Genomic DNA, 23,747 nt, shown 5'->3' on the forward strand with positions numbered 1-23,747 from the left:
TAGTAACTCAGAAGAGGTTTATTCAGGTTCCATGGGTTTTGTAGACTTTCTGCTGTTTCTTTTTTGTTGAAATCCAGCTTTAATCCAGGGTGGAATGATAAAATACAGGAGATTATTTCAAGGTTTGTGTGTGTGTGTGTGTGTGTGTGTGTGTGTGTGTGTGTGTGTGTGTGTCTGGTGAGACTTGCTTTGTGGTCAAGAGAATATGCTTAATTTTGGATATGGTTCCATGTTATGTTGAGAAAAGGTATATTCTTTTTTGTTTGGGTGAAATTTTCTGTAGATGTCTGTTAGGTCCATTTGAGTCATAACATGTTACTTCCATATTTCTCTGTTTAGTATCAGTCTGGATGACCTGTCCACTGGTGAGAATGGAGTGTTGAAGTCTCCTACAATTATTGTGTGGGATCCCATGTGTATTTTAAGCTTTAGTAATATTTCTTTTACAAATGTGGATGCCCTTGAATTTGGGGGTATAGATGTTCAGAATTGAGACATTATCTTGATGAATTTTTGCTTTGATGAATATGAAATTCCCTTCTCCATCTCTTTTGATTAATTTTGGTTTGAAGTCTACTTTGTTGGGTATTAGGATAGCTGTACCAGCTTTCTCCTTAGGTCCATTTGATTAGAAAAAATTTTCTAACTCCTTATTCTGAAGTAATGTCTATTTTTGATATTGAGGTGTATTTCTTTCATGAAGTAGAATGATGCCTCCTGTTTTTGTATCCAACCCATTAGCCTGTGTCTTTTTATTGGTAAATTGAGTCCATTGATATTGAATGATATTAATGACCAATGATTGTTAATTTTTGTTATTTTATTATTATTGTTGGTTGTGTGTGTTTCTCTCTCTCTGTCTCTCTCTGTCTCTGTCTCTCTGTCTGTGTCTCTGTCTCTCTCTCTCTCTGTGTGTGTGTGTGTGTGTGTGTGTGTGTGTGTGTGTGTGTGTGTGTGTTTCCCTTCTTTGGGTTTTGCTGGTGTGGGATTATCTATTGCTTGTGATTTTGTGGGTATAGTTAACTTCTTGGGGTTGGAGTTTTGCTTCCAATACCTTCTGTATGGTTGGGTTTGTGGATAAATATTATTTAAATTGAAATTTGTAATGAAATACCTTGTTTTCTCCATCTATTGTGATGGATAGTTTTCTAGGGTATGATAGTCTGGGCTGGCATCCATGGTCTTTTACAGTCTTCTGGTTTTTAGGGTTTCCCTTGTAACGTCACGTATGAGTCTGATAGGTCTGTCTTTATATGTTACTTGGCCTTTTCCTCTTGTTGCCTTTAATATTCTTTCTCTTTTTGTTCTGTATGTTTAGTGTTTTCAATATTATGTGGTAAGAGTATTTTCTTTTCTGACCCAAATCTATTTGGTTTTCTGTAAACATTTGTAGGTATGTCCTTATTTCAGTTGGCCAATTTTTCTTCTATGATTTTATTAAATATATTCTTTTGGTTTTTGAGTGGGTTTCTTCTACTTTCTTTATTACTACTATTCTTATGTTTGGTTTTTTTCATAGTGTCCCTAATTTCCTAGAATTTTTGTGATAGCAGCTTTTTAGATTTAACCCTTGTGTTTTGACTGATGAATCTATTTCCTTTATTGCAATTTTAACTCCCGGGATTCTGTATTCCATCTCTTGTTTTCTGTTGGCGATGCTTGCATTTGTAATTCCTGTTTGCTTAACAGATTTTTCATTTCTAGGATTCCCTCAGTTTGTGTTTTCTTTATTGCTTCTATTTTCATTTTCAGTTAGCTTTCTTTTCTGTTTGTTTTGTTTTTCTTTGTTTTTTATGGATTTATTGTTTTTTTCCAATTTTCGTTTTGTTTGTCATTTCCTTAATTTCTTTAAGGGATTTTTTCATATCCCTTTAAGGACCTTTATCATCTTCATACACTAATTTTAAGGTAATTTTTATCTGTGTTGGATTGTTCAGGTCTTATCGTTATATGATTGCTGGACTCTGGTGATGCCATATTGCTTTTTTTGTTATTGATTTTATTCTTACACTAGTGTTTAAGCATCTGCATTTGGGGATGATTATAAGTATGGATGTCGATTTCTGTGTTCATTTTTGTTAGATGGGCTTTTTATTCCTTGGTTTCTCTTTTCTCTCTGGTCTTCTGGCCTAAATGTCCAATTATTCTGGTGACTAATATGGTTTCATTTCCAGTATGTGTACACTCTGGGATCTGGGGGCCTACATGTCCCTAAATCTGGCCTGGCCTCTGGTAAATTTGACATCTTCTTGCTAAGTTGTAGACCAGGAAGGATATGGAGCCAGGTGTGTGTGTGTGTGTGTGTGTGTGTGTGTGTGTGTGTGTGTGTGTGTGTGTGTGTGTATTTATTATGTTTTCATGGTATTTTTTTCTCTTTTTCTACCATCTTAAGGTTAAAAGGTTGTTTTGAAAAGTATTATATTCTGGAATTACATTTTTAAAATTGACATGTGTTACTATATAGTGTTTCTATTTTCGTTCAAAGGCAAAGTACTTTGTAATTTCTCTTTTGCCCCCCAGAGTTCTTTAGAAATGATTATACACTTTTCAAAGATGTGAAGATTTTCCAGGGATATAGTTTGATTGTTTACTTTATTTCTATTCTGCTTATGCAATTTATTATTCAGTAAAATGACACTTTACATCTTAAACTATTCTAAATAAGATATATCAATAATTGTAAGCTGTGAGCTGATTTTGTTTCATTTTGCTTTGTTTGGAAATATTTTGGTATTATTGGTCTTTCACTCATGTATTTTGATTTTGTATTAGTTCTTTTTGTATAAGAGACACTTTTTCCTCATTTTTCTCCTTCCTTGCAACCTTTCCCGTGTCCTCTCCTTCCAGCCCTTCCTGATATTCTTCACTTTGTGATATTGATCTGTCTAGTGTTTATGGGAATCAATACAGTGAATAATTTTGGTTTTCTTGCTATTTTGTTTGTTTTTGTTTTAAAGAAAGAGAGAGAAAGAAAAAATAAAGTTGGGTGGTACTGATGTTGGGAGGATCTGGGAGAAATTGGAGGGAGGGGAGATCCTAATAAAAATATATTGAATGAAATATTTTTTTACAAAATTGTGTCATTTATCCGTATTTCTATTTTTATTCAGAACTTTAAATATTCATCTTTGAGTCAGCCAGCCTTTGAATGAACATATAACACCATGAATTCAGCTATTCTCTTGGCTAGTTAACTTGCACAAAGAATCCATTCTGTTTCATTGCTGAATATGTTCCTTTTGAAGGAAACATGTGTGTCTATGTCTGTGTTTGCGCATTATCTATGAAAGTCTTTTTTGCTTTTAAAATCTTTAAAATCAGAAAATTGTTATAAACTTTTCCTCCTTCCCTCCCGTCCACTCCTCCCAATATTCTTTAGTTTGTGTTATCAATCTACTGCTTAGGGGAATAAGTTTAGGGAAAGATTTTGTTTTACCAGATATGCAGACGATCACATGTCAACATAGGTGACCAGACAGCTGCAGTGTGTGTGTGTGTGCAATAAAATATTCCCATTTTATTTCCAACAATGTAAATATGGTGATGCAACCTGAAATGTAAAACTTTTTTTTTAATTCTGGAGGAAGATTCCAGAGAAGCTGCATCAGAGAAGCAGCCTTTGTGTGTTTGCTTGCTTATTTATTTATTTATATTTTAATTTTAATTGTTTTGTGTTTTTGAGACAGGGTTTCTCTATGTAGCTATAGAGCCTGTCCTGGCAGTTCAGGTTTCCAGGCCAGTCAATGGTGCCACCCAAAGTGGATGGGTCTTCTTAGCAGAACCAACTTAGTCAGTCAAGACAATCCCTCTCAGGTGTATCTCATCAAGTTGACAATTGAGGTTAACTACTATATTCTGTCTCTGAAATAAAGAGTCATTTTCTTTTTCTAATACAAGGCATCCTACTTTTTAATGTAACTAACACCCATTTAAGAGGACCTGAACTACAATGAAAAGGAGGAAGTGAACTGAGCGCTGACACCCACCATTCTCTGCCTTCCCACTGTGAGTGCAAGGTGACCAGCCACTTCAAGCTCTTGCCACCTTGATTGCCCTACTGTGGGGACTGTGTCCTTGCACCCTCAGTCTGTGAACCCAATCAACCCATTCTCCTTTAAATTGCTTGCGTCATGATTTTTTTTTTAGTGACAACGGTGGACAAAGCAAGTTAAGACACAAGCATTCACACACACACCTAGACCATAAAGCACTCTCTCATGAGTCTTGCAGAACTCCCGATTCAGCTTGCTGAGGCTGCCTAGATGACAAGCAGGCACAGTGCCCTCCGCCATTTCTATCTAGTCGATGTCTATTTTATTAAGGATGGGACTTGCTATGTGGTCCTCACTAAAGCTTGAACTTGTATTAGCCTCTTCCTTCAGCCTCCCAGGTTCTGAGATTGCAGGCATGTGTTTGTCTGGAAAGTTGTGTTAATCCTTGAACTGAGCATTCTGCATCAATGTGTAGAAACTAAGCGGTCACAAAGGCCCATCTACCGCTTCAGGAGGAGAGGGAGAAGTTGCCAGTGCAAGATCTCAGGCATGGTTCATGGTTAAAGGAGAACAATGTTATGGGCAAGTCACAGTTTAGTACATATGATTTCCATTTTTGTAGCTTAAGTCTAGTTCTCTTTATTCAGTTTCCCACGGCGCTGCCACAGCCTTCCCGTTTACGAACTAAGTCTCTCCTGCTCTTGCAACTTGCCACTGTTGGCCCCGGGACTGTGTTCCCAGATAACTGTGAGTTGGTAAGTATTTCCTCCTTCAGCTGTTTCTGTGAGCCACTTTGTCGTCAAGGTGCAAATGTGATGCTTATAAAAGGTACTTCTAAGTCAGTTAAGGGGGGAAGGTGGCCAGTTAGTCACATTCATTTGGGGGAGCTAGGGCGGAGCACAGGACTTCACACCCACCTAGCCCACACTTGATTGTCTACCAAGCTACACCCACAGCCCTCAAGCCATTTGTTTGAATTTAGCGAAAACCATCCTTTTTTCTTTATTTTGTACTTTCTGAAGGTTTTTCTCGCAGCATTTCCTGAGCAACACTGTGTGAACTTTCCCCCTATTTCCTCAAGATAATACAATGTGTTGAGCTCATATTTGTTATCAATTTAACGATTTTCTCCTGTCAATTTGCCACGGACCACTAAAGACAATCTGTTTTTTTTTATTTCTGCCAATTCATTTTATCACAGTGCCCGATAATCTGTTTTTTCCTTTGGTTTCCACATAGCATTTTTGAAAAATCTTTAAAGTCTCATTAAAAAGGAAAGATAACAGGCCCCTAATTTTCCTTATGCTTTAAGCTTGTTATCCTCTGAAATAAATTAAATACAACACAGTGGCCCTCATACACATTTATAAATTATTTAAGCTTATATCATGCAATTAATCTTGCTCTTTTGGAAGAAACCCAATGGGAAATGCTTGAGTTACCCTAATATTTCTAAGAAATAATTTGTGGAATCAAAACTCTGAAATTCTAACATTTTCAGCAAATGTACAAGTATGTTATGGAGCTATTACTTTTCTCCCAGCCAGGCGAGATGACCCAGTTGGCAAACGTTTACTGACTCAGAATGCAGCTGACAGCGATAGTTTATCTTGTTATAGAAAAGGTATACTTCTAACACATTCATAAAAATTTTTTCATGGGGATTAAAGAGCATTTTTCTGTCCAATTGCTTTTCCTTTATCTGAACAATGAAGGAAGAGAGCATAAACACAGAGATGAGGCCTTTATCACTTCCACTGTTAATCAAGGTTCGCCACTGCTGGAGGTAGCAATGTCTGGCTAAACTATGACCCATTGAAAATTAAGCATTTTCATGGATTACCATGTATTTTTCTGGTCTTCAAGTTACAGTTTTAGAAGTTTAAATATTTGAATGTTCCTGGTTTGTGAAAATTCTTTATGTTCTATTTTTTAACACCTGCTTTCCTTTATCATTCTACCCAAGGATTCCCCAACCTATAAATGTCATATGATTCTTAAGAAACATTTTCAAGTATTCTAAAACTTGTACTTCTATAAGCTCTGCAGATGTTTGACATGCTGGTTCCGTGATTAACAGTTTCTGTCCTTAGTTTTATCATTCTTCAGGTATTTATTTGGATTCAACTTTGTTGGCTATGTTTTGGTAAAATATATTTTAATCTGTTGTGTTGTGTCCCTAGAAGAGATCATGGATGCTCTTTTTCCTTCCAAATGGGTTTTTTATTGCCATGTATGTAAAAGTTTTTTGTCATATTTTCTCAGAATTTCGTAGATGTTATTCAAGGGAGTCTAAAGTTGAGTAGTTATACATGTTAGAAGTGATTTGGGGGATGGGGAGATCACTCAGTGACACAAAATCAGATCAGCAGTTTGTACATTTGTGAGCCAACACTTTAACAATGAAATGAAAGGTAGAGATAGGAGAAACTAGGGAAGCTCGAGCTAGCCTGGTGTACATAGCTGTGAATAATAAGAAACAAGGTCTCAAACTAGGATCATTTGTGGACAGAGGTTTCTGTCCTGCCTGATCCCCCATCCATTTAGTCCCACATAAACATACAGAGGTTTGTATTAATTATAAACTGTTTGGCCAATGGTTCAGGCTTCTTATTGCCTAGCTTTCTTTAATTATTAATGCATTTCTATTAATATGTGTATATCCACATGGTCTTGGCTTACTGGTGATGTCTGGATCTTTTGCTCCCTCAGCAGCTACATGGCATCTCACTCACGACCCACTCTCTGCTTTCCTCTTCCCAGCCTTCTCCTGGTCTGGCAACCCTGCTAAGGATGATAGTCAATGCAATAGGGAAAACAATATATTTATTTACCAGAGAAAGAAAGAAGCACACAAGCTGGGAATCAGAAGCGCGGCCGGCTTCCAAAAGAGGAAATCCTTTTTTCCTTTCGCTTCCTTTTATCTCTACCTGTGGCAATTTCCTTATCCCTGCCCTCATGGGCAGATAGCTTTGTGAGGCTCACTCCTACACCCTGCCTGTTCTATCTGCATGGGTACATCCTGTTTGTCCATTGGCTGAAGCAGCTTTATTCATCAACCAATATGAGAAACATGTATTCACAGCATACATTGGGGCACCAGGCCCATATCTAACACACAAAGAGGCATACACTCACAGTCACATCTTGTACACACACAGTGATTTTATTTTTTTATAGTATTGTTTGTCACTTTAACACCTGTAAAATATAGAGATGGCATCATATAGTATGAGCAACCTAGGACTGCTTTACATTTTTTTCTTTTATTGAAAATGCTTTTCATATAATTTTATATAAATTTCCATATATTTTCTCATAGAATTTATCCTGAAAATAGTTCTTTTCCCTGTACTCCTCTCAACTTTCTCCAACTCCCTGCCTTTGCAGAACTGCCCACACCTCCCCTCTCCTTCAGATCTACCCCCTTTCTATTAGAAAAACAAGGCTTCTGAGGAATAAGAATAAAATGAAATAAGACAGAACAACGGCTAACCCATCTGAATAGGAAAAAAAAGAACCAAACAAATACGAGGAAAAGAGCCCAAGAAAAGACACAAGAAACAAATACAGAGGCAGTGACCCATTTGTTTACACTTCAGGAATCTCATAAAAACGTTAAAATGGAAGCCAAAATTTATATACACAAGGACCTGTAAAAGAGAGAAAAATATAAATAGAATAAAATAAAAAATGAAAAAAGTTTTTTTTCACCTCCTCTTCCACAGAGCTTCTCTGATGAGCAAGGCACCGATCTATGAGTATAGTAGGATGTCATTAGGAGTCATTTTATTGCTATGTTCTTTTAGGAGAATATCAGTATTTGGTTTTGTTCGAGGTTCATGGTCTATCTAGTCTCAGGTTCTTGGCCACTCAAGCAGTGTCAGGAATATGTACCATCTTGAGGTGTGGGCCTTAAGCCCAATTAGGTATTAGGTGGACACTTCCACAAGCTCTGGGCCACCATTGCACAAGTATGTCTTAAAGGCAGGACACCGGTGTAAATCAAAGGGTTTGTGGCTGCTTTGGTGTTCTTGTATCTGGTTTGGTAGCTTTCAGAGTACCTTCCAAACAAAGCAGAACATAGAATGAAGACTCTATGAAGGCACCAGCTTGAATTCTCCATATTCAACTAGTTGTATAGATGTTGTCTTCAGCAATGGGGACTTGCTGTCAGTTTTTGGACAGCAACTTATATTTTTTTGCAACAGCCTGGGCTACTTGGAGGTTCCCATGGAAGCCTTTTAGCCAACAACTCAATTAGATGTAACTTATTCCTGGTATTGGATGCTTCATTTGGTGACAGGAGATGGTCAGTTGAGGCGCTCTTTCCCCCATTATTTGCTGATATCATTTAGACTACCTTTATATATGCATACATTTTTTTTGGTTTTACGAGACAGGGTTTCTCTGTATTGTTTTGGAGGCTGTCGGTCCAGCCCGGCCTCGAACTCACAGAGATCCTCCTGCCTCTGACTCCCGAGTGCTGGGATTAAAGGCATGCGCCACCACTGCCCGGCCTATATATGCATATATTTTAAGAAATTTCTACTCTATTAGGTTTCCATGCTACCCCTCAAATGGCCCTTACTTTTATCTTTCCTTCCCATTATTCACTTCCCTACCCTTCCCTCCCTACTTTATCCTCCTATTCTTCTCCCACTCATAACTATCCTATCTTGTTTTACTAATGAGATCAATCTGTCTCCTCTAGTGTCTTACTCTTCCTCCTGGTTCCTTACTCTATACCTACCCTTTCTGGTTCTATGGATTGTAGCTTGGTTATCACTGACTTACCAGCAAATATTCATATATAAGCAAATGCATACCAAATTTTCCTTCCTGGGTCTGTGTTACTTTACTCAGGATGATTTTTTTCTTGTTCTTTTTATTTACCTGTCAATTTCCTGATTTCATTTTTAAATGGCCAAGTTTAGTTCACCTTGTAAATGTACCACATTTTCTTATCCATTGATGGGCATCTAGATTATTTCCAATTTCTAGCTGTTGTGAATATAAAATCAGAACATGGTTGAGCAAATGAATTTGTAGTAGGATGAAGCACCCTTTGGGTACAGGCGCAAAACTGATATAGTTGGATCATGAGGTAGATTGATTCCCATCTTCCTGAGCAACTGCTTATACCTACGTCCATAGTAGCTGTATTTTTTTTTGTAATCACACCATCAATGGATGAGTGTTCTTCCTACTCCATATCCTTGCCAGCATGAGCTATCATTTGTTTTATTCATCATTGTAATACCCACGGGCTTAAAATAAAAATCTCACAGAAATTGCCATTTCCCCAATGACTAAGAATGAACATTTCTTTAAGTGTTTCTCAGCCCTTTGAATTTTCTTTTTGAGAATTCTCTGTTTAGATCTGTATCCCATTTTAGTTGCATGTTTTCTTTATATCTAGTTTTTTGATTACTTTATATATTTTGGATATCAGGTCTCTATTGGTAAAAAATCTTTTCCCCTCCCTCTTCTCTTGCCTGTGGTTGGGATGTAACATTTGAGAGAAGAATAAATAAAAAAGAAAAAGAAAAAATTTCCCATTCTGTAGGAAGACAGTTTGTCTGTGCAAATGATAGTGTCTTTTACCATGTAGAAGCCTCCCATTTCACGAGGTTCATTTATTACGCATGCTACTTTGTTCTGTTCAGAAAACCCCTCCTATGCCAATGTGTTCAAGACTCCCATGTTCTCTTTTGTCAGAATCAGCTTATCTTCTTTTATGTTGAAGTCTTTTCATCAGTTTGGAGTTGAGTTTTGTGCAGGATGATAAGTATGGATCTGTTTGGATACCTTTACATGGAGCAGTACCATTTGTTGAAGATGCTATCTTTCTCTGTTTTTTTTTTCCACTGTGTGGTTTTTTTAATCAAAAATCAGCCATTCCCAGGTGTCCAAGGATTTATATCTGCGTCTTCAGTTTGATTCTGTTGATCAATGTGTCTGTTTGTGTGTGTGTGTGTGTGTGCCAATGTTGAGATGTTTTTATTACTGCAGCTGTTTTATAACTTTAGTTCATGGGTAATGATGCCTTCCACAGTTCTTTGATTCTTTAAGACTGTTTTATCCATCCTGTGTGTGTGTAAAATTGTGCTGGAATTTGATGGGGATTGCTATGACTCTGTAGATTAATTTTGGTAGGATGGCCACTTTTACTATATTAAGGATTAATATACATGTTTATAGGAGATCTTTCCATTTCCTGATATGTTCAATTTTTTTTCTTCAGAGACTGTAAGTTCTTGCTATACAGGCCTTTCATTTGTTTAGTTAGAATTATCCCAGTATATTTTTTATTGTTTGAGACTATTGTAAAGGAACTTGATTCTCTGACTTCTTTGTCAGCACGTTTATCATTTGTAATAGGAGGGCTACTGATTTTTTGAGTTTGTATCCTGCTATTTTGCTGAAAGTGTTTGTCAGTTTTAGGTCTAGTAGAATTTTTAGGTTCACTTATGTATAGTGCCATATTATTTACAAATAAAGATACTTTCATTTCTTTCTTTTTGATTTGTATCCCTTTGATCTCCTTCAATTGTATTATTGTCATAGCTAAGATCTCAAGTACTATATAGAATAGGTAAGAAGAGGGTGGACAACCCTTTCTTGTTCCTGCCTTTAGTGGAATTTCCTCGAGTTTCTCTCCATTTAAGGTGGCATTGGCTATAGGCTTGCTTTTTAAGCCGCCTTTATTATATCAAGGCATGTCTGTTTTATCCTTAGTCTCTGCAGGACTTTTATTATGAAGAGGTGTTGATTTTTGTCAAAGGCCTTTTCTGCATTTAAAGATGATCATGTTTTTTTTTAAAATTTGACTTTGTTTATATGATGACTACCTTTATCTATTTCTGTGTGTGAATCATCCCTGCAAGTCTAGGATGGAGCCTACTTGTTTTGTTGTGTTATCTTCTTTTTGCGTTCTTGGACTTAGTTTGCAAGTATTTCATTGAGTGTTTGCATCTATGTTAATAAAAGAAAATGGTGTGTAATTTTCTTTTCTAGGTCTTTATATAGTTTGGGTATCAGGGTAACCGTGGCCTTGGAAAACAAAGTGAACAATGTTCCCTCTGTTTCTGTTTTATGAAATAATTTGAGGAATATTGGCATTAACTTGCCTTTGAAAGTCTGGTAGAATGAATTCTGGATTAAAATGATCTAGCTTTGGGCTTTTTTGGTTAGGAGACTTAATTACTGATTCTATTTCACTAGGGATTATTAGTTTGTTTAATTTGATAATCTGATTTTGGTTTAAATTTGGTAAGTGACAATGATTGAGAAAATTATCCATTTATTTTGGAATTTCCAATGTAGTGCAGTACAGATTATGGTTCTTTTAATTTCTTCATTGTCTGTTGTTATAGCTGCCTTTTCATCTGTAATTTTGTTAATTTGTATTTTCTCTCTCTACCTTTTAATTTGCAGAAGTATCGATCTTATTGATTTTCTCAAAGAACCAACTTCCTTTTTCATTGGTTCTTTGGGTTTTGTTTGTTTCTATTTTACTGAGTTTGCTGGTTTCCTGTCATGTACTCCTTGTTGGTGTGATTTCTTCCTTTTGTTTCAGAGCTTTAAAGTGTTCTGCTATGTTACTAGTATGGTATCTCTCCAATCTTCTTAATGCAAGAACTTAGTGCTATGAACTTGCCTCTTAGACCCTCTGTCATGTGTTCCAATTCTAGAAATTCTTTAATTTGTTTCTTAATTTCTATCATATTTTTTATTTCGTAGGGTTTTTTTTTAGTTTCCAAGTTTGGAAGAGGGTATATGTTCAATTTGGAGTATACTCCATGAGATGTTGAGAAGAAGGTATATTCTCCTGGGCATGGCTGAATTGCTCTGTAAATGCCTGTTAGTTTCAGCATTTCTCTGTTTGGTTTTTGTCTGGATGAACTGTCTATTGTGAAAGTGGGGTATTGAAGTCTCCCACTATCAGTGTATGAGGGTCAATATGTGATTTAAATGTAATATTGTTTCCTTTACGAACTTGGGTGTTTTGTGTTTCATGTATAGTTGTTAAGAATTGCAATGTCCCTCTTGGATTTTTTTCCTTTGATGAGTGTGTAGAGTACTTCCCCATCTCTTCTATTTTGTTTCAGCTTGAAGTCTGTTTTGACAGATATTAAAATGGCTACACCTGTTTGCTTTATTTTGTCCATTTACTTTGACTATTTCTTTTCATCCCCTTACCATGAGATTATGTTTGTCATTGATGGTAAGATGTGTTCTTGGATACAGCAGAAATATGGATCCTGTTTTCACATCAATTTTGTTAGTCTGTGTCTTTTTATATTAGAGAGTTGAGACTATCGATGTTGAGAGTTATCAGTGATCAGTGTTTGCTGATTTCTGTTATTTTTGTTGTTCTGATTGTGGTGGTGAGCTGTGTGTGTCTTTCTACTTTTGATCTGCTGGTCTGAGATTATTTATTCCTGTGTTTTCTTGGGTGTGGCTAACCTCTTAGGGTTGAGTTTTCTTTCTAGTGCCTTCTGTAGGGCTAGATTTATAGTTAGATATATTGCTTAAATTTTCTTAATCATGGAATGTCTTGTTTTCCCCATCTATTCTGAATGAAAAATTTGCCAGTCTTGTCATCTGGGCTGGCATCTGTAGTCTCTTAGAGTCTGTGGAATATCTGTTCTGGTTTTTGGCATCTCCATACAGAATTTAGATTTATAATTCTAACAGATCATCCTTTATATGTTACTTAGTCTTTCTCTCTTGTAGTTTTTAATATTCTTTCTTTGTTATGTATGTTAGTGTCGTTTTTAGGGGCCTTTCTTTTCTGGCCCAGTCTATTTGGTGTTCTATATTCTTCTTGTACTTTGATAGGCATCTCCTTCTTTAGTTTAGGGACACTTACTTCTATGATTTTGTTGAAAAAATTTTCTGTTCCTTTGGTCTGTGTTCCTTTTCCCTCCTCTATTCCCATTATTCTTAAATTTGTTCTTTTCTGAGTGCCCCTATTTCCTGGACGTTTTGTTCCAGGAATTTTTTAGATTTAACATTTTTTTGGTCCAAGGTATCCCTTTTTTTCTCTTGTGTCTCCATTGCCTGAGTTTTTTCCATCTCTTCATGTATTCTCTTGGTAAGGCTTGCCTCTGAGGTTCTTGCTTGAGTTCCTAAACTTTTTATCTCCTGATTTCCCTGAAAAACTTTTTTTAATTGATTCTATTTCCACCTTCAGGTCTCAATCTCTTGAATTCATTTCTTTCCACTGTTGGTGTTTTGATAGACTTCTTTAAGGGATTTATTCATTTACTCTTTAAGGACCTCTAACATGTTCATAAAGGCTACATAAAGGTCTTTTTATTGTGCTTCAGCTATGCCAGAATACTCAGGGCTTCCTGTGGAGACATACCGTTCTGACTGTTTTTGTTGTGTTTTCATGCAAGTGTCTAGGCTTCTGAGTTTGGGAAGATTGTAAATCTAAGAGCTGATATCTGATCTTGTACATTTTGGGTGTAGGTTTTTCCCTTGGTTTCTGTTTGTTTTCTGGGTCTTAGGAGAGTATGAGAGCTGTTTTCCCTCTGATTCTGGGTAAAATTGTATTTCTTTTCTTTTCTTTTTTTTTGTGGTTTTATGAGACAGGGTTTCTCTGTGTTGTTTTGGAGGCTGTCGGTCCAGCCTGGCCTCGAACTCACAGAGATCCGCCTGCCTCTGCCTCCTGAATGCTGGGATTAAAGGCATGCGCCACCACCACCCGGTAAAATTGTATTTCTAAGTGTTGAGAATTAGCATTGAGATATGGTCTGGGGTCAGGGTCGAGTGTGTCCACAGGAGAAAGGAAAGCAGACTGTTACATCAGGATCTGCCGAGTCTCTGGGCTGGGGCTGAGAGTGAGGAGAGGCCACAGCAGAAGGCACCACAAAGCCAGGGGTGAGACTGGAGAATTAGATATGAAGCTCTCTTACCTGCTCTGTTGGTCTAGTTGCTTCTCTGGCGAGTTTAAGTGGTGGGTTCCCAGGGAATGTCTGCTGGAGTTGGGGGTTAGATAACAGGATGAATAAGAAAGGAAGGTTGGAGGGAAGGATTTGCATGATCAGCTAGAGGTGTGGATGGAGAGGAGTGGGAGGCCACAGCAGGTGGTTGGCTACAGAGTTGTTTTCCGATGATGTATTCCATGGAATCAAAGATTCCTCCGTCAATAAGCACAGCTGTGGGTATTACCAATGGCTTCAGTAAGATATCTATCTATCTATCTATCTATCTATCTATCTATCTATCTATCTATCATCTACCTGTCATCCATCTATCATCTATCTGTCCATCCTTTTGATAGGACACTGGCAGCATAGATTATCTAAAAATGTTTAACTTCTTAAGTAGATAGATGTGAGAAGACCAGGGAGACTGATAGACAAGAGGCCTTGACTGCTTCAGATGATTAGTAGAATTAAGAACATTATTGACTCTGTTAATAAAAAGTCAGAGAAAAATGAGGGGTGCAGGTAAATTGTATTAGAGAAATCTAAACCATAAAGAGAGTTGGGAGAAGTAGGGAACTTAAAGGCTCCTCTATGGAGGCTCCCAGGGGAGTGAGGAATGAGACTGGGCAGGGGTGGGGGTAGGGGAGAGGTTGGTGTGTAGAAAGAGCAGCTCCTTTACTGGAACTGGACCTTCCTTTCACTTGAGTGTGACCTTGAACACTCAGCTGAGGAGACTGCTAAGCAGAGAGCTTTAGTTTTGAGATAAGGTCTATGAATTCAGGCTGGCTTACCACTTGCCATGTATTCCAGGCTGATCTTTTTACTGCAGCCTCTTGAATTCTGGGATTCCAGACAAAGCTGAAAGTACAGATTACCTTCTTTTTCTTGCTTATAATAAAAACAAGAACAATGTTTGAGGAAAGCTGTAGAATCAGGACAAATGATTTGTGAAATGTTTAGCCTATCCAGACTGTTACAAATCTAAAAGAGAGTTACTCTTTGGAAAGAATGTCCAGAGGGAAAATGAAAGGCTGGTTGCATCACCTTTGCAAATACCCTGGACCAAAAAATTATTTTTTAAAAGGGAAATATTGTCAAAAAGGCTCAGTGAAGAGAATAACTGTGTGATTTATAGGTTTCTTTCCTCACCTGAGCAGAAGCAAGATAAGGAAAAGGATTATAAAATAGACATTGTGGAGTAATTTCTGAATGAATGGAGTGAGTTTCCATGGTGTACATTGGAAAAACATATGAGAATTTCAAACAAAACATTGCCAGCCAAGACCCAAATGCTAACAGAGCTTATGAAATAAAAACAGTAACCACTGGATATATGGAATACCCAGGCAGACTTGCATCTAGTATTTAAAAAAAAGGCTTAGAAGATAAAACTGAAAGCCATAGAAGAGAATTCCCAGCCTGGCATCTGAAATGTCTTGGCCTTGGGACACCAATTTCTCCCATTCTTCCCACTTCCCCCCCCCACCCGCCTGGATCCCAATACTTGTTATTCTGTCTTTTGTCTGTCATGACTCTGTTGTTAGGACCAGGTAGTTCACTCTTGAGCTGCACAGGTCCTGAGGTAAGAGAACCTATCTGAGGGTGGATTATCCTGAGGACTTCTTTCGCAGCCAATATAGATTCATTTCTAACTCTTCTTTTATTTAGGCCTGGATTATATTGTTTCTGTAATTTATTCTTCAAAATTATTGGAGAAGGTATGGACTTTAATAAAAATTATATTGCATTTTGACAGACAGATTTAGGGTTGTGACACACAGAGAAAAATGATTTTATCTATGTTGTCTTTAAATAAACTACATATCACTATCCACTAATGAATCAGAGCCACAAAATGGGACATTTGTGGGTGATTTTTACATTGTTGCCTTTGTTGGTGTGTGAATTTTAAGACAGAGCCTTTTCATATAACCAAAGTTGTCCTTGACCTTACTATGTACCCAAGAGCCTGACCTTGAAGCCATTGTCTTTCTCCCCCAACCCCTGATTACTCTCTGGAATGCCAGGCACACTATTCCTGGACACTGGGGCAGTATGCTTTTCTCTGGCTAATTGAAATGCACTCAACCTAGTTTTAGAAGTAATACAGTATTAGCATCTTTATGATCATTAAGCAGATTCAAGTTACAGACATTCAGTAACTTCAGCTTAGAGAAATGTAAAAAATAAAATTGAAAGTTAGAGGGTGACTCATTTCTGAAGATTGAGGTATATTATTGAAAAATAAACCAAATCTATTTTGTATTCAATTGGAGAAAGTTGCTATCTGAGATTCATTTTTTATTAGAATCAATAGAAATATTATTTTTTTCTTTTTTTAACCTAGAAAGAATCAGAAGCACATGAAAGGTAAGGTGAATTTTTTTACTCATAAGAACACACACATACAGAGTCACACACACACGCACTCACATACACACTCACATACATTCACACACCATACATTCACACCATATACACTCATTTTTTAAAAATAATTTTTATTTTTTATTTAGGTTAGAAACAATATTGTTTCACATGTCAATCCCCTCCCCTCCTCCCCTGCCCTCCCCACCAGGCCCCCCAGTCCCCCACCCAATCTCAATTGTGATCCCCAGGGAGGGTGAGGCCCTCCATGGTGGATGATGGGCAGGGCCTAGGCCCTCCCTCAAGAGTCCCAGCTGAGAGAGTCTCCCATATTGTGGCATGGGCACTCAAAGTCTATTTGTACGCCAGTGATAAATACTACCCAAGGCCCCATAGATTACCTAGGCCTCCTCACTGACACCCACATTCAGGGGTGCTGGGTCAGTCCCATGCTTTCCACACATCTGGGGTCCAAGAGCTCCCACTTGTTCAGGTCAACTGTTTTTGTGGGTTAAACCAGCCCAGTCTTAACTCCTTTGCCCAATATTAGTTCTCTCTTTCTGACACTGGATTCCAGGAGTTCAGGTCAGTGTTTATCTGTGGGTATCTGCCTCTGCTTTCATCAGCCCACACTCTCTGGCAGTAGGATTGTAGGCTGGCACTCTCCTGATCCATGTCTAAAATCCATATATGAGTGAGTATATACCATGTTTCTCTTTTTGTGACTAGGTTATCTCACTCAGGATTGTTTCTTCTAGTGCCATCCATTTACCTGCAAATTTTAAGATTCCATTGTTTTGTTTTGTTTTTTCCCACTGAGTAGGACTCCATTGTGTAAATGTACCTCATTTTCTCTATCCACTCTTCAGTTGAGGAACATTTGGGTTGTTTCCAGGTTATGACTATTACAAATATTGTTGCTATGAATATAGTGGAACAGACATCCTTGTTGAATGAATGTGCATCTTTTGGGTATATGCCTAAGAGTGGAATTGCTGTGTCTTGTGGTAGACTGATTCCCATTTTCCTGAGGAATCTCCATACTGATTTCCAAAGTGGCTGTATGCGTCGGCACTCCCACCAGCAATGGAGGAGTGTTCCCCTCTCCCCACATCCTCTCCAGCATAAATTGTCATTGGAGTTTTTGATTTTAGCCCTTCTAGCAGGAATGAGATGGTATCTCAGGGTTGTTTTGATTTGCTTTTCCTGGATGGCTAGGGATGTTGAGCACTTTCTCAAGTGTCTCTCAGCCATTTTAGTCTCCTCTGTTGAGAATTGTCTATTTAGTTCTATACCCCATTTTTAATTAGATCCTTTGGTATTTTGGAGACTTGCTTCTTGAGTTCTTTGTAAATTTTGGAGACGAGCCCTCTGTCAGATAACCATACACACTCATACCTCTCACAGAAACACACACACACACACACACACACACACACACACCACATTTATGTCACATATATCACACATTCAAACCACATATTCTCATACCCTCTCCCCCCCACAGAAACAGACACATACTTACATAATCACATACATATCCCAAACACTCATGGCACACACATAAACATACACAGTCACACATACCCTGCCCACCCCCACCCAAAGTCACACACTCAGACACAATTACACACACACACTCATACTTACAAACATACACCCCACACATTCATGCCCCCCACAACACACACACACTTTCATACACATAGTACCTCCTACCACATACCACCCCCACAACACACACACACACACACACACACACACCATACACAAAACACACTACAAGCACATACATTCTCTCAAATGATGTATATGTATTCTACTGTAAATTTAGACAAGGAAAATGGCAGTCCCATGCTGTGTACTATTGCTTAAATTTTAAATTTTAGTGTAACCTTTTTGTTTGCCTAAAACTTAAGCATTAACTTTTATGAAAAACGAAATGCTTTATTAATTATTAAGGGTAATCTTATCAAGTTTATAATGTATTATTATTTTATAATAGTATTTATTGGGCCCAGGGTTCCAGGCTGGTGTTGAGCTCACTCTGTGGCTGAGGCTGACTGACTTCAGGCCTGTGATAATGCCCCTTCCTCTACCCAAGTCCTGGGATTACAAAAGAGAACTGCTACACATAGATTTGGACAGAGTTTCAAGATGAAGGAATTAGAATGAAATAAATGTGGGAAAGGAAAAGGCTTATGTGCAATTTGATCCTTTTCTATTAGGCCGCTGAGATAATTTAGAGTCACTCGTACTTCCTTTATTTTTCTCTTTATGGATTTGAGGAGCAGCTACAGTTAATTCACTTCCTAATCTTGTGCACTATGGAGAGTCAGGGTGTGTGATTTAGCCAAAGTTTCCTGTGCTGCTATTCTTCACTCTTAGCCTCCTTCATGCATGAGAGCTCCTTGCTCAACTTTTTGAAGAAGTCTGACCCAAGCATGGCCAATGGGTTCCCCCCTCTGCTTTCCAGGAGTTCTCTCTTGTTTTTTTTCTGTTGACAGATGAAAAAGAGAGACAATCGTTTGGCTAGTGTGTATGAATACATGTCTACACACATAGGAAGATATTTTAAGTCTGGGATTTGGTTTGGTTAGGAAGGAATAATTTCTAACTTTATATTTTGAAAAGGAAGTATAACTGTACTTGTAGTTTGCTCACACTAACAAGATGAAATAATATTCTAAATCCTGGAGTCCTGGTACACACTGGCAATCCTGTGTGGGAGGTGGAAACAGTCAGATCCCTTGGACTTCTGGTCAACCACCCCGGACTACCGGACGATCTTCAAGTCAATAAGAAACACCGTCACTCAAAACAAGGTGGACAGTTCTAATTAATAACTGCCAAGCTTGACCTGTGGCCTACACACACACACACACACACACACACACACACACACACACACACACACACACACAAACCCCAAACAGAAAATAATCATAGAAGATGTACAGTGACATTTAAATGCTAAATCCTAACTCAGATTTCCTTATTATTGGAAAATCCTAACTGAAAACTACAAATGTACTCATTAAGTACTTAATAGATGTGGTGGTATAAAATGCTGTATAATTTAATCGGGTATTTTTAGGATATTAATGTCATCAATTGGGGTTTAATTGTTTTTAATTGTTTAATATTTCAAAGTCTATCTGAGTTAAGGGTCAGTCTGGAGGCAGAAACTACCCAGGAATTTGTGTAAGAAAAACCTAGCCTGAGGAGTCATTAACCCTTGATGGGAACGGGAGCCACCATACTTCTATTGAGGAGTAACAACTCTAAAGAACAGAGCGGAGCCCACATAGGGAGTGAGGTGGCTGCCAAGCCAACAAGGGAGGACGCTAAAGCAGACTCCTCACCCCAGATTGACATGGCCTCAGCGACGGTGCAGCTCCAGCTCATGGGGTGGTGGACACTACTGAGGTGGCATACGTGTGCATCCCATCTGAAGCCACTTTCTAGGGTTCCAGAAGAAACTGTGAGGTGACGCCACACTGTGAAGCCCTGAGGAGGGTGTGTTAAGGATGAGGATGGCGAGGAAACTGTCCTGCCTGGCTGGTGGCTCTGCATTAGGCACCAGTTGAGAGACACCCCAGAGCCTCCATTGACCTCTGCTGAGATCACACCACGTGGAGGTCCTGGCCTTGCAATAAAGACAATGAAGGCAGGCCTTGGAACTTGGCTCTCTGCCTACCAACAAAACCACATTCTTAACTATCCTGTGAAACTTTTTCCCTGCAAAGGGATTTTTAACAAAATAAAGAAAAATAATAGGAACAGAAAGAAGCAAAACACGGTAAGGCATTCCATGGAAGTTTTTGTGGGTGCCAGTTAGGAGGCATGGACAGTCTATGGGGCCTCTGACAGTGGAACAATATTTATCCCTAGAGCACAAATGGACTTTGGGAGTCCATTGTCCATGGAGGGATAATCTCTCAGCCTAGATACACAGCACAGGGGAGAGCCTAGCCCCTGCCCCAAATGATATGACAGACTTTGATGATGCCCCCATGGAAGGCCTCACCCTCCCAGGGGAGCAGATGGGGTGTGTGATGTGGGGGCTGGTGGGTGGTATGGAAGGATGGGAGGGAGATGGACCTGGGATTGACAGGTAAAATAAGATTGTTTCTAAATTAAGTAAAATTATATAATAAAAATCTAATGTTTTTCCAGAATATTAACTACCTTCAAAATAAAAAGTCTAATTAAAATCTAATTATGTCATTTCTCCCCCTCCTTTCCTAGCCCTCCCATGTCTCCCCACCCCAATTCTAAGCCTCCTGCTTCTAGCCATTGTTGTTGCATATACAAATGAATGAATGAATGCATAAATACAACTTGCTGGGTCTTCTCAGTGCTGCCTGCCCCTTTGTGTTTCTAGGGCTGACTGCCCAGAATTGGTTAACTATTCAAGGGGCCCATTACCCCTATATCGCCAAGCCAAGCACTGCTTCTCACTCTGTATCCTGTAGCTCTTTGTCTAGGGGTGGAGATCTGTGAGATTTTTTTGTCTAAATTGGGTTGTACACTGCTGCTGGACTTGTTCAGGTCTGTTTCAGATAGCCAAGTTCTTGAGACTTTATGGGTGTACCCATGCGAGCTAGAAGGTACAATCTTACAGCATGCCTTCTGGTTCTTACAATCTTTCTGCCTCCTCTTCTGCCTTGCTCCCTGAGCCTTGGGTATAGGAGTTGTGTTGTAGATTTCTCACTGGGGCCAGATACTCCACAATCAGTTGTTCCCAGAATTTTGATTAGTCATTGATTTAGGTAATGATCTTTTGCTGCTCCAGAAGAAAGCTTCTTCCATGAGGGTGAAATTTCACTACCTGTGTGTATACAGATAAGTAATTAGGATGTAGTTAGGAATAACAGTGGTTTAGAAAAGTGGCCATAGTGGGTCACCTTCTAAGATCCACGACTTCACTGCCTGTGTGTAGTTTTCTGGGCATAGTGTTCCTCCTATTGAGCGAGCCTTGAGCTCGTTAGAGCCGTTGGTTACTGCTAATGTGTAAGTACCCCTATTGTACCTTTAGTGATGTCAGGTCACTGCTGTGGTCCATAAGCATCAGCGATGAGAAGGACTGTTGTTTGCTTTCCTCCCCTCACAGCTTGCACACCACCTTCTGTAGTTTGAAAGCTAGTCCTTGAGGAGAGGGCTTTGAGGTCAGCTTCAGCTCAAACCCTCTGAATCCTATGCCGGAACTATGTGGTGTCTTCAGCAATAGGGACCTATCTTCAAGTTCTGGGAGGCAACCGAGGGCAACAGCATCAGACAGTATTGTTTTGGGAATTTCTTGGAGTCCCTTGACCAACTATTTGGGAAAAAAAGAGGTTTTTGTTAGATAATCTATGGCTCTTGGGGGAAGCATTTTCACCCCAAGTGGTATAATTTAATTTTTAAATTATATATACACATTCATATATGTACTACATGTAATTTTTAGATAAATATAAAATAAAGATTTCATATGTCTTTTTCAGGCATCTTTTAAAAAAAATCCCTTCTAATTCCTTTTCTATCTCTGTGTTATCCTTTCTCACCTCCTCCCAACTAAATACACACCCCCTTTTAGTTTCTCAGAAGTTGTTGAATTTTTTTTAGGATTCTGACTTACTAACCAAAGTCTGAAATGAAAAATGGGAAAGAAAACCCAAGGCCATAACCAGAGATTGTTTTGCTCTGCAATTCAGATAAGTTTTTGATTCATAGTTCCATTTCCTGGTGCACTTCTGAAGCCAAGCAATATTTAGCTGAAAAGTGTTCCTTTGCTGTAATATGATACCTGTGTGGAGTAAAATGTGGACAAGTTTTGAAATTTCTGGGAACCCATTTCTTCACATGTGTAGAAACAGGACCTCCCTTGGAGAGGTGTCTTGGTAATGCAATGTGGTACTATATTAAAGAACTTGGGGCAATTCTTTGTCCCCTACAAGTGGTATGCTTGAAGAAAAGGAAACTTGTGTATCTTTTTAAAAGTTATTTTAGCTATGCTAATTCTTTCTTTGTTGCCAGTTTATAAAACTTCATGTTGATTCAGAGTTTTGTCAGACTCTCTTGATTTACTCTTTGCTGGAAATTAAAAACTTAAATGTGTTCATTTGTGTTATGTAATGTTTAGTGTAATGAGGTTCATTACTTAAGTTTTGTGTAGCTTTGGCAATCCCTGCTTTAAAATGATAGCATCTGAGCACAACATTGGCAAGTCCTTTACTTTATTCATTTTGTCAGGACTGTATGAGCAATATGACTTTTGTTAATGTAACTCTGATTTAGAACAACCTAGGTTTTCAATACAATGCTTAGCACCAAAATTGTTAAGTAGTTTTTAGTTTTCATTTTTAGTAAATATGTAAGGCATAAAAAATGTGCAAAACCTTTTTAAAAACCCAGTTCTCTCTTCTTTTTTACAGACAGCCAAGGAAAATACTCTGATGTAATCAAAAAGGCCAATGCAATTGAACTGTTATTTACACTCTACCCTCCTCAAGGTGCCAAAGTGAACATTAGCACAAGACTTCGGTCCACGTGGCTGAGACCCATTGTGGATGGAGAAGAAGGCTATAAGTACATAGGTAAGGAGCTAGCTTTGTTTTCTAAGCACAAAGAAGAAACACTTCCTTATGCTGTGTAGCATCCTCTTTACTTCCTGTGCATTGTGTCTACAGGTCTAAAAGTATGCATTTTGTACCCTCACTAGTGTAGTGAAATCACAGTGTGCTAAACTATTTCTGGAAGATGGACAAGTATCCATCTTTCAATTGCTCATGTAAAGACATTATGGACATCCATGTCCTATGCACAGACATACACATGCTTTTCTCTTGGCCATAGTGTTCCTGTGGGGCATGTCATTCCATGTCCCCCATCAGTAGGGGTACGAAAATTGCTATTTTCCATAGATATATTACCGCTTGCTGTGATCCGTGTTCCTGTGTTTACCAAGTCCAACAAACATTAATCCAGTGGTATCTCTTTAAAGTTCTAATTTGCATTTTCAAAGTAACTAATCGTATTTGATATCTTTGTATTTGCAACCTTAACTTTTATTTGGTGAAGTCTACTCAAGTACTTTGACAACTTTTATATTGTTCTGATTACTATTAAGCTTTGGAACTCTGTTGATATTTCTGGATACAAATCTTGCCCTGCATACAAGTTTTGAAGAATGTTTCATCTTCTCTTAAATTGCATTTTTTGAAGAGACTTTTATTTGGTGAAGTCCAATGGACCATTGTATTTCTTTATGACTTATGCTTTTTTTTTTGTCATTTTGTGCTTTGTGGTCGCAAAAGTGTTCTTTTATAAAACGTTCAGCTTTAGGATTTATATTTCAGTATATAATTGATTTTGAGTAAATTTTTGTATGTGACTCAAAGTGTATATTAAAATTTTAAGTGCATTTTATGTCTAAATTTTCCAACAGTATTTACTGAAA

General features: G+C 38.2%; 1 protein-coding gene across 2 annotated transcripts in view; it reads left to right on the forward strand.

Moving 5' to 3' along the window:
* The window catches only part of Iqcm (IQ motif containing M), a 466,620-nt gene that overhangs the window by 367,239 nt on the left and 75,634 nt on the right, over positions 1-23,747 (forward strand). For both annotated transcript variants that reach the window (XM_040734846.1, XM_040734847.1), the window contains exon 13: positions 22,723-22,884. In XM_040734846.1, coding sequence (XP_040590780.1) covers positions 22,723-22,884 — 162 coding nt within the window. The remainder of the gene's footprint in view (positions 1-22,722; positions 22,885-23,747) is intronic.

This window comes from Mesocricetus auratus, unplaced genomic scaffold (genome assembly GCF_017639785.1).
Source record: "Mesocricetus auratus isolate SY011 unplaced genomic scaffold, BCM_Maur_2.0 Super-Scaffold_100041, whole genome shotgun sequence".
In the NCBI taxonomy this organism is placed as follows: Eukaryota; Metazoa; Chordata; class Mammalia; order Rodentia; family Cricetidae; genus Mesocricetus; species Mesocricetus auratus.